Source organism: Onthophagus taurus, chromosome 3 (genome assembly GCF_036711975.1).
Source record: "Onthophagus taurus isolate NC chromosome 3, IU_Otau_3.0, whole genome shotgun sequence".
Taxonomy (NCBI): Eukaryota; Metazoa; Arthropoda; class Insecta; order Coleoptera; family Scarabaeidae; genus Onthophagus; species Onthophagus taurus.
In genome coordinates this window covers 27,790,256-27,806,431 of record NC_091968.1, presented here as the reverse complement: position 1 = coordinate 27,806,431, position 16,176 = coordinate 27,790,256, and the positions used below count along the sequence as shown (strand labels likewise).

Below are 16,176 nucleotides of genomic sequence, written 5' to 3'. Positions count from 1 at the left end.
TGGGGTAAGGGAGAGGGATATTAAATGAGGTATTTAATGACTCACCCGGCCCTTTGGTCGTAAATGACGATGGAAGTGAAGCTAATGGAGCCAGAGGAATAAGAACGGATTCTCCAACGTGAGATATTATTACCACATCAAGGACAGAAACGAAATAAAATTTAAAAAAGAATTAATCAACCCTTTTTGGAATACATCACCCCTCTAACTTCCTGGGCTTTACATACAATATGGATCTAACAATATATTATTATTATTATTATTGCTGCCGGGCTGAGGAGGGCGGCCCCTCTCGTTACCGCGACCTATAAGATCTATTGTAACTTTAGCCCTCCAAAGGTTTAGGGCAAATGTAGGTCCTTAATGAACCTTAGTATTATCCTGAGGTCTTGAACCTTTATGTTGGTAGGTAACAGGGGAGTTTTACCGAAGACGTTGTGCCTTAGACGTCCAGTTTCTGACTCGTCATTGCATAGTCGACAAGTTTGATCCTCAGCTTGTCCAATGTGGAAGAGGTGGTATTTTAGGAGCACATGGCCGGTTAGGTAGCCTGAGAGCGTTCTTAGATCCCCTTTGCTGAGGCATAAAACCTCTTTGGTTTTGTTTTGCGACGGAGTTATCATACTCTTCGCTTGTCTGTGACCTGGAAGTTCTTTCCGGCAGTTCTCTCAGGTTGTTGGTGCACTCTCTGATCAGTGCGGAGCCACACGTGTAGGCCTGAATTGCCTTTAAGGCGGCCCGACTGTCTGTGAAAATGTTTATGGATGCACCTTTTTGTCCCTTCTGTAGGTTCAAAGCGGTGCAGAAGTTTATAGCAAGAACTTCTGCTTGGAAATATGTTAAGTCCGAGTTGAGGGGCAATTTGATGTGGCAATTTGGTCCACTGATGCCCATGCCTACTCCAGATCTTACTGTCTTTGAAGCATCGGTGTACCAGGCTAGGGCTCTTCTTTTTAGTTGAGGCCCTCCTTTCGCCCAATCATCCCTGCTACTAAATATGACCTTATACGGTTGGTTGAAATTGTATTCCGTCGGTATAAGGTCCGTTTTAATTTCAATCAGGTGATTTAGACATGGGTCTTTGAGGATCTCGAGGTGTCCTCTGAGATTACCCTGCATCAACTTGAGTGAAGAAACTGTTTTCAGTGATAAGGCACTTAAGGCTGCCTCCTTTTGTATATATATGTGGAGCGGTGTGAGACCGAGTAGGACTTCCAAAGCAGCCGTCGGACAGGATCTCATTGCACCCGTTATGTTAAGACATGCTAACCGCTGGATTTGTGCCAGCTGTTGTTGAGCTGTCTTATGTTTTGTTTTTGGCCACCAAACCAATGAGGCGTAGGCGACCATGGGTCTGATTATTGCTACGTAGGCCCAATGAGCCATTCGTGGTTTGAGACCCCAGTTCCTTCCTAGGAGCCTGCGGCAGATCTGGTTTGCCATGATTTCCTTTTTCCTCACCTTATCTAAGTGTGAGTTTCAGTTTAGTTTACTGTCAAGTATTACCCCTAGGTATTTAGTTTCTGTTTTGAGGTTAATAGTTCTACTTTCAATGGAGGGTGCTTTTATTTGTAGCTTCCTTCTCCGAGTGAAAGGGACTATTTCGATTTTATTGGGATTGATGCTGAGCCCATTGCTTCTGCACCAAGTACTGGTGAGTAGTAGGGCTTTCTGCATTAGCTGAGTTATGATTGAATCATATTTACCTCGGATTGTGATTACCAGGTCATCAGCATACCCTTGTATCTTAAATCCGTTTTTAGTTAGGGTGTTCATCAAGTCATCAACTACCAGGCACCATAATAGAGGTGATAGCACTCCCCCTTGGGGACATCCTCTTAGCGCCTTTATAGTCAGCGACTCGCCTCCCAGACTGGCTGTGATCTGCCAACTTTTCAACATGGCTATACACCACTTGATTGGCGACGGATGTATGTCTTTTACGTTTAAAGCCTTCTCTATGGATTCATATGAGGTGTTATCAAACTCACCCTCTATATCTATGAAAGCACAAAGGGCTATCTCTTTGGTTGCAATTGCCTCCTCTAAGGTGCTAGTCAAAGCATGGAGAGCGGTAATTGTTGATTTTGCTTTTTGGTAAGCATGTTGGCTAGGGTGGAGTGGATTTGTGAGAAGCACTCCATTCCTTAGGTATTGATCGATTACCTTTTCCATCCCTTTGAGGAGAAATGAAGTTAGGCTAATTGGTCTGTACGCCTTGGGGTCCGCGTTTGAACGCCTACCACCTTTAGGTATGAAGACCACCTTTACTTTCCTCCATAGAGTGGGTATATAGCTAAAGCTGTAGCTAGCTATATATAGGGATATTATTATTGGGAGAAGTTCTTCTAAGCCTTTTTGCAGAAAGATAGGCAGAATTCCATCTCCTCCAGGTGATTTTAGGGGCTTGAAATTCGAGATAGCCCACCTTACTCTGTTGGGTGTGAAAATATTCCCAGCTGTGCTGCGAACCCTACCTGATGGACGGGTTATGTCCATTACTTCAGGGTCGGCATCTGCATGGGGGCAGACTTTTGAGGAAGGAAAGTGTGTACTCGGTAGGAGTTCCAACGATTCCTTAGCATCCTCTGTATATTTACCATCTTGTTTGCATAGGTGGCCTAGATCAGTGTTGTGATCTTTTGCCAAGATCTTATGCAGACGAGCAACTGTAGGCGTATTGTCTATGCCTTCACAGAAGCTGCGCCAGGTTTATCTTTTGGCTTTGCGGATAGCCAAGTTATATTCCGTTAGGGCTTTTCTATAGACATCCCATGTTTGCTCGAGTTTGGAATTCCTGACTTTATTATATAGTCTTCTAACCATGACTCGCTGGTTTTCAAGGTCCTTATTCCACCAAGGCACATTGGATTGTGCTCTTTTGTGTTTTATTGGACAGCTTGATTCATACGCACTATGTATGAGATTGTTTAGTTGAACAGAGGCTATTTTAACAATATATAGCTAACCCTTTCAGAGCAATTTAAAGGGTTAGACCCAAAATTATTATAGATAAGGGTTGTACCACCGAAAATTTATTTTCAAAAAATACTATTTGATTTAAAAAAAAAAATTGTGAAGGTTTATTTTGATCCAACACGATTTTATCCGCTTAATTTTAAGCTTATCCTTCCCTTATATCCATTGAGTGACAAAGGAAAATAAACAATTACATCAAAAGGGTTCCCTTATTTCCTTCAAAATCGTTTATTTAAAAAAAAAATTAATTTATTTGTATTGAAGTTGTAAATATTTTTGCTAAAATTGATTAGGTAAATCTTTAGACACTCTTTAGAAAATGAAAGATGAACCGAAGGTGAATTTCCCAAGGATCCATTTACCCCACCTTCGCCTTTATTATTATTAAGGAGGGGAAGCGGATGCGATGAAGAAGAAGAAGTTTCAGGGTTGGATCGGATTTTGACCTCATCCCCTTTTCACTCCGCGAAAGGGAGAGATCGTTAGCTAAAACCGGTATGGAGATAAGGAGCTTGTTATGAAAATTGGTTTTCCCTTCTATAAACTCGAAAAGTTTTCTACTATAACGACATCCGGTTTTTCAAATTTTCAACTTTCAATCTAATACGTTCAATAATAACGAAAATATTGTTCATAAAAGTTTTGGTTTGTTTTGTTTTGGTGGATTTTCTTTGTTTTATTGGAAAAACGGGAACGTTTCTATGAGAAATGTGCTTTCTGAAAGTTGAGTTCGAGGTGAATTACATCAATCCTTTAGAGAATCCGGAAGCTTGTCGTGTATAAGTGGTCGTCATATTCTTGTAGGGGACGCATAAATGGTTACATTTTTCATCTAAAAGGACCATTTTCTCAAAGATATTTAGAATATTATCATAAATCAATTTTTATGAATTAAAAGCTAACATATTCCCATTGAACATAAAAGATATTCGCCTTTAGTTTTTTATTATTATTGTAATTACTTCTTTCCATCTTTATATTTAGTTACAAAGTAATAAAACTATGTGTATTTAGTAGATGGATAGATTTTATTTAGGCTTAACCGGATTTAAATGCTAAAGGAGTTTTAGTTTTTTAGTTATGATCAGTGGCGTAACTAGAAAATATGGGCCCAGGCGCAAAATTTTGTAAATGGCCCCTGTCTTTATAGCAAAGGTAGTAATACTATGTATACATATTATGGTATACAGAAAAAAAAAACACAAATTAAGTTGAAAATACTTATTTATTTTCAAATTTACTAACAAAAAACCAAGAACTAAGAACTAAATTATTACAAAAGTTGTTTTCTTCTAGATTTCATCGCTGCAAATATACTTATTAAATTTTTTAAATCCATTTTCTTAGCCTCACTGCTTTCAATTGCTAATATAGAAAGATCATTCAGCCGCGATTGTCCCATACTATTTCTTCTATAGTCCTTTATTATTTTTAACTTGCTAAATGATCTTTCTACAGAAGCAACTGTTACAGGGAGTGTGAAGAACAATATAAAAACAGAAAATACATCCGATATATCAGTTTCTAAGCAATTATATTTGGTCATTACTAAGTTAGCAAAATCTTTTACACTTTGCAATTCTTTTAACTTGTATAAATTGCAATGAAAATTGTTCACTTAAAAAAGTTGAATACTTCTTTTGTAATTTTTCACATTCTTTTAAAATATCTTTGTCTTTTAACGTTGATAATTTTTGTGGATCCAGAAATCCAAAATAATTTCTTAATTTTTCCATGCTTTTAAATCTTTCATGTAGTTGATGTGAAATAGTATCTATGACAACATTAAATATTCCAACTCTAAACATATCTTCTCTTGAAGAAAAGTGATAATTTTTCGCCAATTCATCAAAATGGTGTTTCACTTTAGGCTGTCGTTTCTTTTGAAACTCAAGGGGAACATTCCAAGTTCTTGCAATTTCTGCAGCCTCACCTTTTATTTCAGTAAATTTTGATCTACTTTCTGAAACTTTATTATAAGCTTGGTTCAAAACAGTTTTGGCTTCATCTAAATCTAGAGAAGTCAATCTTCCAGACCATCGAGTAGGATTTAATTTTTTTAAAGTTACATTTGATTCGCCTGTGAACTTTGCAAGCAAATCCCATCTATTAACAGAATTTCCAAAAAATGAATATATTTCTTGGAGTGTAACGAAAAATGCGGACACATCTTTATTTTTCTTTATTGCATCTTTAACCTTAATCATTATGACAAGATTTAAATTATGGCTTGCACATTGAACGTACTCTGCATTTTGTTGAATGTTCTTTATTTTTTGTTGCAGACCATTGTATATACCACTCATTACATTTGCTCCGTCGTATCCTTGACCAATACATTTTTCAATTGGTATCTTCATTTCGTCTAATATAGATAGAATTTTATTTTTCATTCCCTCAGCAGTTTTTTACCCGTTCTTGGGAATTTTAAAAAGTTTTAAACACAAATTTTATTAATGTATACTTTTAACAACAGTTTTTGTAATTCTAATTAAAGTCTTTAAATTTTTTCAAAATCGTTGAGGGCCCAAGGGCCCTCAGGATCGACGGGCCCCGACGCAATGCGTCCTTTTGTGACCCCGTAGTTACGCCACTGGTTATGATCAACATTTTGAACATATTTGGCGTTATATTTTAAGTTTCCCAACCTAACTTTTTAGGAGGTCGGGGAAAATCTGCTACCAGACATCCGGCCTGATGGTCTTAAGCAGCTTAGTGTGGAGTTGGGCTTATGCTTGGGTCTCCGACCCACAAAAAAGTTCTTCTTTCCCTCTAAATTCCCAGCTTCCAAGTCTTACTCTTCTTCTACTTCAGTCTGCTGTTCAAATAACGAGGGGAGGGCGGACTTTCTCACTGCCACCTTACCACTTCAGTACATCCTTCTTTCTCCTAGCTGCATTTCATTTTCCCCTCATTCGGTCCGTGATCAGAAACAAGACAATCCTCCTGTATTTTGGGCTTACTGTTTATTACTTACATGTTACCTGGACGAGGAAAGGATGGATCATTCCCTCTTTCATCTTCTGATCCCTTCTCCACTTCCCAGGACAGTTTCCTCATCTCATGTTAACATTATCATGCTGGCTGCTCCTTTCTCTTTCAATCTTACCTTCTCTGCCGACTCACCCCTCGTCATCCTCTCATACTCTCTTTGATCTTATTATCACGTCTCGTCCGGACAATATTCTTACGCAGAGTCAATTGCCTGCACTTCAATTTTCGAACCATGACTTGATTTACTGTGCGTTGCAGTTACGACGTCAGGCTGCTTCATAGATGCTAAGGTGGAGTACTTCAATTCTAAGGTTCTTGACCTCTATGACAAGCACGCTCCTGAGAGGCGGCTGAGAGTTAGACACATGCGAAAACGCAATCGTGCTAAATTATTGTTCCAACGTAGCCCTTCTGGTACCAATCGGGAACATTATCGTGTGCTGTGCAACCGCTGTAATCATCGATGCAACAACGCTAAAAGATTGCACTACTGTCAGAGGTTGTCTGGAGCCACTCATACGACATTTTGGAAAACAATGCGATCTCTTGGTGTTATAGAGTCTCCCACAGATCCACCTACTCTTGATGCTGCTACTCTAGCGAAGGATTTTGCGGATCCTCGTGTGGTGGTTGGTAACATAACTAGGCAGAATACTATTAACGAAATCTACCAATGTGCTTTCCCTTTCATTTAGCTTGGTTACAGATGCTGAGGTCCGAGATGCTTTAATTTACTCCAAGTCCACTAGTGTCGGAGCAGATGGTATTGGACTCAGATTCCTCTTATCCATTCTGGATATAGTTATTACTCCCTAACACATATTTTCAACAGTTCTTTTTAACAGTCTATATTTCCGTCAATCTGGCGAATCGCCCATGTTATTCCTATCCTAAAAATTAAATCTCCGTCCCATGTCTTCGTCTTCTCCGGAATTTTATTAGTTTTCTTCGGAGTTGAGACCCTCTATCGAGATCTCTTCTATCTCCTTTTGTATGCCGATAACCTCGGATACTCCTCTTCAGGTTAACTCAAAAACAAAATTAAAAAGCTGTCTTATCTTTTAACTATTTTTTTGCTTCATCGTACTTATTCTTCTCCTTCTTTTCGAGTTCTCCCCTTCCTCTCATTTGATCAGTCAGATCATAATACATCATAACACTTAGTAATTATTAAATAAATAATTAAATACTCTATATGTAAATAAGATAACCAACTCCACACTTCAAAGTATCACAGCTCTATTCTCATCAGCATCTTCTCCTCCGTCTTCTTTGTCTCTACTACTGTTCTAATATATCTCTCAATAACCTTCCAGTATTCTTCTTTTTCAAGCATGATATTAACACAGTTCTCTGATGTAATTGCTTTCCTGGTCCTTAACATTACTTCCTCTCTCTGCTGTTTCCATCTCATGCACACAAAAAAGAAATGTGCCACGTCGATACTACTTGAGGAAGCCATGCCCGCTCAGAAACTGGCTCAAGATGTAATTACCTTCTCCCCAAACCAACCCAACCCAACACAGTATATATAAAATGTTTATTGTATACAGTAATTGTTTACAATTCTTTACATTATTCAAATATTACTTTCACTCTCTACCCTCTTCCTCCATTTCCACGCCCTCGGCTCCTCGGCTCAATCATCCCCTCACCCATCCCTTTGTCTCCTCACCCCATCACCATTCTCATCCATCGTTTCCCCTCTCCCCCCTCTCCTAAGATCTGCCTTCGGTCCATCTCCTCCTCCCTCAACTCACTGCACCCATTCAGCATCTGTTCTAACGTATCCCATTCCTCCCTGCACAGCCTACACCACCTCTCCTCATCGGCCATCCAGTATTTGTTGGCTCTCTCCTCGTTTCCAACTTATTCCCTTCCTCATCTCTTTCCAATAACAAGTATCTAGGCAGCCCCTCCGTAATTATGTCCCTGTATCTTTCGTTATACCTTCCCTCTTTTATTTGTGTCCTTTTTTCCTGTCTCTGCACATCTCGGTCCCTGTCTCTCTATTCCCTCCACATCTCCCTACCCACCCTTCGTCTACTATTTATCTCTGTCAAGTTAAACGATTTATTTTCTGATAAGAACTGAGCTTTATTTCAAACCGCCACCTATATGTATATAAAAACATAGGCAACCAAATGTACATCTAAAAATTAACTTATTAATATGACATCCCCCTTATTATTATAATTTTTTTTTTTTTTTTTTTTTTTTTTTATTTAAACTTAATTTTCTTATTCTAATCACAACTTAATTAAAAAAAATGCTTAAAGTAAAGTAACTAACTTAAAGATAACATGAGAAAACAAAAACTTAAAATTAAATTTAATTTTATGAGGAAGTTAATAAACTAATCGTTTAGGGGACTTAATTTGTCTTCCATACCTTGACTGTTTAATCTTTTTTTTCGTATCTACCTTATCACAACTTAAATTATCATCATTAGTATTATCATCAACATCACTATAATTATCATACACAAATCTGCTAACTCGTTCAAAAGGCTTGGTTTTATCAGTTTTATCTATTTTGATGTAAATTTTGTTACGTACTATTTCTCTACCATCTCCTTTTTTAATTTTGTAAGTTCTAGGGTTTTGTAATCTGTTTTACAATAACACCTGAATTCCAAATGTCATTCGGCTTTTGTTGATATTTGATTAACATGCCAGCTTTCAAAGAATTTCTATTCTTGGTCCCAGATAAATCATAATATTTTTTATTATTGTTTTGTCGTTTTATGATTCTGTTATGTATAAGTGCTTTGTTAATTAATTTTGGTTGTAATAATTTTTCTTGTATTGGTAAATTATCTCTTAGGTAACGTGACATAAGTAATTGAGATGGTGTGTATATATCATAAACTGGAGTGTTTCTATAGGCTAATAGAGCTAAATTTATGTCGTTATCGCTATCAATTGTCTTTTTCATCATCTTTTTTACTGTTTGGATAGTTCTCTCAGCTAAACCGTTACTTTGTTGATGATGTGGAGAAGCTATTTGATGAGAAAAGTTCCACTCTTTTGAAAACTCTTTAAATTTTTCGCTTGTAAATTGTCTACCAGAGTCAGAAACAACATATGATGGAATACCATGTCGGGCAAAAATTGACTTTGTTTTTTCAATTATGTTTTCAGCTGTTAAATCATTGTTTAAATCAACTATTTCTGGGTACTTTGAGAAGTAATCTACTAACATCAAATAACATTTACTGTGCAATTCATAAATATCAATTCCAACTTTATACCACGGTTTTCTTTCTATAAATTGATTTATCATTGGTTCTTTTATATTGGATGTAGAATATTTTAAGCAAATATCGCATTTATTACAAAAGTTAATAATATCTTTGGTTATACCAGGCCAGAAAATAAAATTTCTTGCTTTTTGTAAACTTTTCGTTATACCCAAATGACCCGTATGAATTAGCGATAACATTTTACTTCTCCAAGATATTGGTATAATTAATCTGTCAGTTAAATATAGTAAGTCATTTATTACTGTTATGTTAGCTCTTAAATTGTAGTATATTTTCAAATTATTTGGAATATTTTTAATTTTGCTTGGCCATCCTTTGTTTGTGTAAATTTTTACTTGTTTTAATTCACTGTCATTTTCAGTTTCGTTTATTAATGATTTTAATTTATTTGAACTAATGTTAATTTTACTAGTTACAACACATACTTGACCATTTAAATCTACATCATTGTGAAATAAGTCTTTCAAGGGAGCTCTGGATAAACTATCCGCAATAATTAATTGTTTTCCCGGTTTATACACAATATTAATATCGTAACCTTGCAAAGATAGTAGCAATCGTTGCAAACGAGGAGGGCATGAATTTAATGGTTTTTTAAAAATAGTGATCAATGGCTTATGATCACTTTCAACTGTAAAATTTCTTCCAAACACATATTGATGAAATTTCTTAACGCCAAAATATACAGCCAACAATTCTTTTTCAATCTGTGCATAACTTCTCTGAGCGTCTGACATTGATTTAGAAGCATATGCGCATGGTTTATTATCTTGCATTAATACAGCACCCAAACCAAAGCTAGAAGCATCTACAGATAATGTTATTGGTTTATTTGGGTCAAAATACTGTAATATTTTTTGACTGACTATTGTTTTCTTTAATTTCTCAAATGAGTTTTCTTGTGCTTTTTCCCAAACAAAAGCATTATCTTTTTTGATGATGTCCCTTAATGGCTGTGTAGGATGTGATAAATTCTTTATAAATCGCCCTACGTAAGTAACTAAACCTAAAAATCGTTGAACTTCTTTTATTGTTCTTGGACGTGGCATATCTAAGATAGCATTAATTTTATTATCATCTAGCAAAATTCCTTTAGCTGTAAATCTATAACCTAAATATTTTACTTCATTTACACCAAATTTGCATTTATTTAAATTAAATTTAATATTTTCTTCCTCGGCTTTTTTAAATACTTCTATAAGTCTTTTATCATGTTCCTCTTTAGTGCTACCATACACCAATACGTCATCCACATAAATTTCGACACCATCTATATCAAACACATTTCGAAATTTTTCTTGGAAAATTTCGCTAGCAGTTTTTATACCAAATGGTAATCTTACAAATTTATATCGTCCATAAGGAGTTCCAAACGTACATAAATCTGAGCTATCTTTGTCTAGAGGGATATTCCAAAACCCATTAGTAGCGTCCAGTACAGAAAAATATTTCGCACCGTTCAATTTTGAGATAATGTCATCAATAGTTGGTATTTTATATTTTTGATTTTTTATAGCTGTATTGAGATCTTTTGGATCCAAACAAATACGAATTGAACCATCTAATTTTTTAACCAACACAAATGAGTTACACCATTCGGTACTATAATTTACTTTTTTAATAATATCTAAATCTTCCAAACTTTTCAAGTAATTTTTAAATTGATTTTGTAATGAATAAGGAACATTTCTAATCGGTTTAACTACAGGACTAATACTATTATCTATTTCAATATGGTAAGGTTTACCTATTCGACCAATACCCGTAAAAATATTTTTGTATTTATTAATTAATTCTTTATAACCCATATCTATTGAATCTATTTTCTTAATTACTTTTTCTTGATTAAAGTTAATAATTTTTAGCAGAAGACTACTATTCAGTCCTAAAATTGAGTCATTATCCCCTTTTTCAACAAAAAATGTACAAATATTCGTATTATTTAAATATTGAATCTTTAAATTACACTTTCCAACTATTGGAATTACTTGACCCGTGAATGTAGATAAGATTTCATTTGATTTTTGAATTTTTTTACAATTAAAATTTATCATTTTTAACTTTTTCAAAGATATTACATTTGCATTCGCGCCTGTATCAATTTTAAATTTTATTTTATGTGAATCTTCAACTTGTAAATTTTTATAACATAATTCATTTTGTGAATTATATTCGATTGAGTCAATAGAAAATTGATTTACATCTTCACTTAAATTTTCCATTAAATTAGAATCTATGTGATTAATCTTTCTTTGCGTTTTTGATGAATTAAGTTTTTTCTTACATAAATTTGCAAAATGGTTCAATTTATTACAATAAGAACATCTCTTACCAAAAGCGATACATTTATTTATAGCGTGTGACCGACCACATCTGGTGCAGTTTTTTATTGTTTTCTCCAAACCAGGTTTGTGATTTATAAATGACCTTGACCCTTGTTGAACATTTTCGAATTTCTGTCTTCTAATTACATCCACTTCCGTCTTAATTGATTTGTTTAATGTTGTATTCATGTCCTCGAGCTGATGACGAGCAGTCTCTGTCATAATACAGCACTCAATTGCCCTTTCTAACGAGTCTGAATCCCGTTGAAGTAATCTTTCTCGCACCGCCCCATCATTGATTCCGGTAATCAGCATGGTTTTTACCAAGTCATTTGTTAGTCCATCAAATTCACAATGGAAAGCTTGATTTTTTAGAGTAGTAATAAATTGTTCAGTTGTTTCCCTACCTTGTCTTAATGTAAAAAACTTGTATCGTTCATACGTTAAATTCTTCTTCGGCACAAAATGATTTTCTAATTTTTCTTTTAAAGGTGCAATTTTATTTTTTTCTTCGTCCGTGAATTTAAATGAATTATATATTTTAAGAACTGCATCCCCTATCATGTACAATAATTGCGCACATTGGACATCTTCGCCTTTTCCATTTAATTGAGTTGCAACCGCATAAATTTCAAATTTTTGCTTCCATATTTTCCAATTTTCAGCAAGATTACCAGACATACACATCGGTTGAATAAATTTATCATTTAGATCCATTTTTTTTTTAATTTAAGGTTTGGTTCTCTTTAATTTTTTTAAAAAATTTTACGTCTTCGCATGTGATTTTCGCAGCGCCATGTCAAGTTAAACGATTTATTTTCTGATAAGAACTGAGCTTTATTTCAAACCGCCACCTATATGTATATAAAAACATAGGCAACCAAATGTACATCTAAAAATTAACTTATTAATATGACAATCTCCGTTCCCATATCTGACCTTTCCCTCTCTAATTTCCCTCCAACACTCCCCCAGGATCCCGCAGCTTGGCCTCCCTTCTATTCTTTCTTCATATTTCACTGCCCTCCTGCCCGCCTCCACCTTGACCTTATCCACCTTTACCTCTTCCCTCACTATATACCCAGGTGTTTCTCTCGCCACCCCAAGCACCCATCTCCAATATCTAGCCTGCACGTCCTCCAGCGGTCCCTGCTCAATCCATCCCCATACCTCTGCCCCATACATCATCACACTGTTAACCAGACCTTCAAACATAATCTTCCTCGCTGCCACATTCCTTCCAAAGACTCTCTTCCCCCAACCCCCTACTTGTCCCATCACCTTATTCGCCTTTTTTGCCATAGCTATCACATGCGACCCCTCCCTGTTATCCTCCCTAAAACTGCTTTACTCTTCCTACTCCGGAATCGTCACCAAGGCATTGTATCAGAGTAAAGTAAAATAAACTTTCGTCTCTCTGTCAGATAATTGCCGTTCTTCCTCAATCAGTGTTCTCAACAGTCAGCTCTTATCAACGTCAATATCAAACCTTATCCTCTCTCACTTCGCCTCTTCATCGCAACCTCCCGTTATCCACGCTCGTGATGGTTGAAAAAGAATTCATAAACATTTTGAAATCACTTATACTTTCTTTCCTCTCTCCTTCTCCATTTCGTTCTCAATGAATGGTCCTCTTCATCCTTGGTCTTCCCTCGTTCTTCCTCTCCTTTCAGAATCCAGTCATCCGTAGTCGTGGTGATGGAAAAAAAATTCATTAAACCCAACCCAACCTAACCAGATTCTCGTTCTCTTGGCTAATCTCGCTCTTTTTTGGAAAATCTTTATCTTCTCATTCCTGATTTTCTTGAAAAAGATACTGGACAGAAATGATACTGATTTCAGTACCAAACCTTTCTGAACAGTCCCATTGTCTCTTTCTGGCTCCTGTTTGGATTCTTTCATCAATTACCAGTCTGCTTTTTATCGAAATTCTTTCTTAAAGCCCCTTTATTCTCTTTCTAGTCATTATTTAATCTCTTTTTTATTACCAGATCCTTTACATTGTTATTTCTTTTTGCACAATTTCTTTTTTCTCCTTTCAGCCTTTGTTCCACCTCTTTCTTCTAATAGCAGTCTCCTTTCAGTTTCACTTTTGTCTGACTAGTCGTTGTTGCATCCTCCTTTTTGATTTTCTAGTCTCCACTCAGTCTCTGTCTTGTACTACCAGTCTCTTTTTAATCCTACTCTGTTCTGCCAAGTCTGCTTTTTCTCTTTATGCTCCCTTCTCACACTCTTTCTTCCATTACCAATCTATTTTCAAGCCCAATCCTTACTGCCAAGTTTCATTTTTCTCGTTTCAGTCTTTATTAATTTTCCCACATATTTCTGATATATTTCTATTATTTATTAACCTAGTTCTTAGTATGATTTTGAAAACGAGTTTGCGGTCGAGACTCTACGTCTTTTGAATATAGATGACTGATATTTCGTACAAAAATAATTTAGTCTAGATTGAGAAGAATAAAAAATAAGGAAATAAATAATAAAGTAGGTAGCAATTTTGAAAAGAAAACAAAAGTTCCCTACACTTCACCATAACTCTTCGGCGGATTTTCAACTTTAAATTGGTGAAATCTTCCTTCCATTTCGGCCGTTATCTCGGGGGCGTCGTTATGCAAATATTCTTTTTCCTTCCTCGTTCTGCGTACCCCCAAAGTCCCCCTAAAAACCTAACCGTTAGGTCCTCCTAACCTAACCCATCCTTCTCTTGGTAACCATTACCATCGTCCAACCCTTCCGCGTCTGGCTGTCTGGCAAATGGTAAAAACACAAAAGTTATCGCCCGATTACGGCGGGCGTCGCGACGCCGAAGAGAATAGTGGGGGGATGGCCGACAGACGTTGCTGCGCCACCCCTCTTCGTTGCATACGCCACCCTCGTAGAGAGACCCCGGATCCAGGATTCAGCTCGAGTCTGCGAAACGAACGAGTCCAGGCTCTGCAGGACGGTTTCTATGGGAACGGTTGCGAGTGAGGTCGTTTTGCAGGAGGAACATTGCTGATGCCGCAGCAGCACCAACAGAAGTTGAAGCAGTGGAGGGATGAGGACGTTTCATTAAATACCAACTGAAGCCAGACCGAATTGTATACAAGTTAAAGAAGTAGGCAAAAGAGAAGAATAAAGAAAGTTGTTAAAAAAACTAACCCTCTTTGAGCATAAATAATTAATTTAAGGGGGAATAAAATAAATGGTGGATGCGCCGGGATTTTTTTTTATTCCTTTTTCTTAATTAGAAACCGCAGAATATAAGTGAAGGTAAGCGTTGTATCGACCGATAACCGTGAACAGGAAAACCACTCGACCCATTCCGGGCGGCAATTTAATTAAACCATCTCAATGAAGACCCTCACCTTGGGGTAATACCCTCCCCTCGCATTTTTCCGCACGGCTCATATAACAACCGATTCTCACCTCAATTCCAACCTGATATTTACACCACATTTCAACGTATTTTACTCACGATTCATGCCATTGAACGAAATTAATTGCTAAATTAATTAACGAGGGAAATTTCTTTTCACTTCGTTTCAACTCATTAATTAATTATTTTACGAAAATATTTAGAAGTACAGATTGAATAAAATAAGTAAGAAATAATAGTTATTTATATCACAAGTGGCCTACAAACATAATTACCGTACGAGTGTGAAATAACTAATAATCACACAAGTACTGTAATTATGTTCTAGCCCATTTGTGATATAAAACATTTTAGCTAAAAATTACTTAAAAATCAATTTCTTTAATAAGCTCTATTTTGACATTTACAGTGATACAATAAACTCTACATACATCCCAGAAAATGATAATATCTCAGCTCTTGAAATGTAATTCAATGAATTTTTTAAACAAAGGATATTAGAAGTTTATATTATTTTAATACAAAGTCGAAACACTTTGACTTGTGCTACGAAGTGAAGGCTACTTAATAATAATTAATGTAACCTCAATAATATGAAATTTATAGTAGTATACAGCGCAATCTAACGGAGATGGAAAAAAATGTTATTAACAAAATCGATTTTAAATCATATTCTAAACCAGTTTTATTTGAAACAATTTTTGATTAAGACGACTTTTAGAATCGATGTACCGGATCGTACAAAAGGTATTTCATTATTAAATTATTTATATTCTTTTAGAAAAAAGTTAAGGAAATCGCTAATAATGTAATTTTAAATGAGTTTTATTTATAACATCAATAATAATTAATGTAACCTCAAAAATATTAATTTTATAGTAGTATACAGCGCCATCTAATGGAGATGGAAAAAAAATTTGTTAACAAAATCGATTTTAAATCAGATTCTAAACCAGTTTTATTTGAAACAATTTTTGATTAAGACGACTTTTAGAATCGATGTACCGGATCGTACAGAAGGTATTTCATTATTAAATTATTTATATTCTTTTAAGAAAAAGTTAAGAAAATCGCTAATAATGTAATTTCAAATGAGTTTTATTTATAACATCAATAATAATTAATGTAACCTCAAAAATATTAATTTTATAGTAGTATACAGCGCCATCTAATGGAGATGGAAAAAAATGTTATTAACAAAATCGATTTTAAATCATATTCTAAACCAGTTTTATTTGAAACAATTTTTGATT

General features: G+C 35.5%; 1 protein-coding gene across 1 annotated transcript; it reads right to left on the bottom strand.

The window, feature by feature from the left end:
- Positions 1 to 4,532: 4,532 nt before the first annotated feature.
- LOC111420115 (uncharacterized) lies at positions 4,533 to 5,339 on the bottom strand. The gene has a single exon (XM_023053031.2). The coding sequence runs from the start codon at positions 5,337 to 5,339 to the stop codon at positions 4,533 to 4,535; it is 807 nt and encodes a 268-aa protein (XP_022908799.2).
- Between the last annotated feature and the right edge of the window lie 10,837 nt (positions 5,340 to 16,176).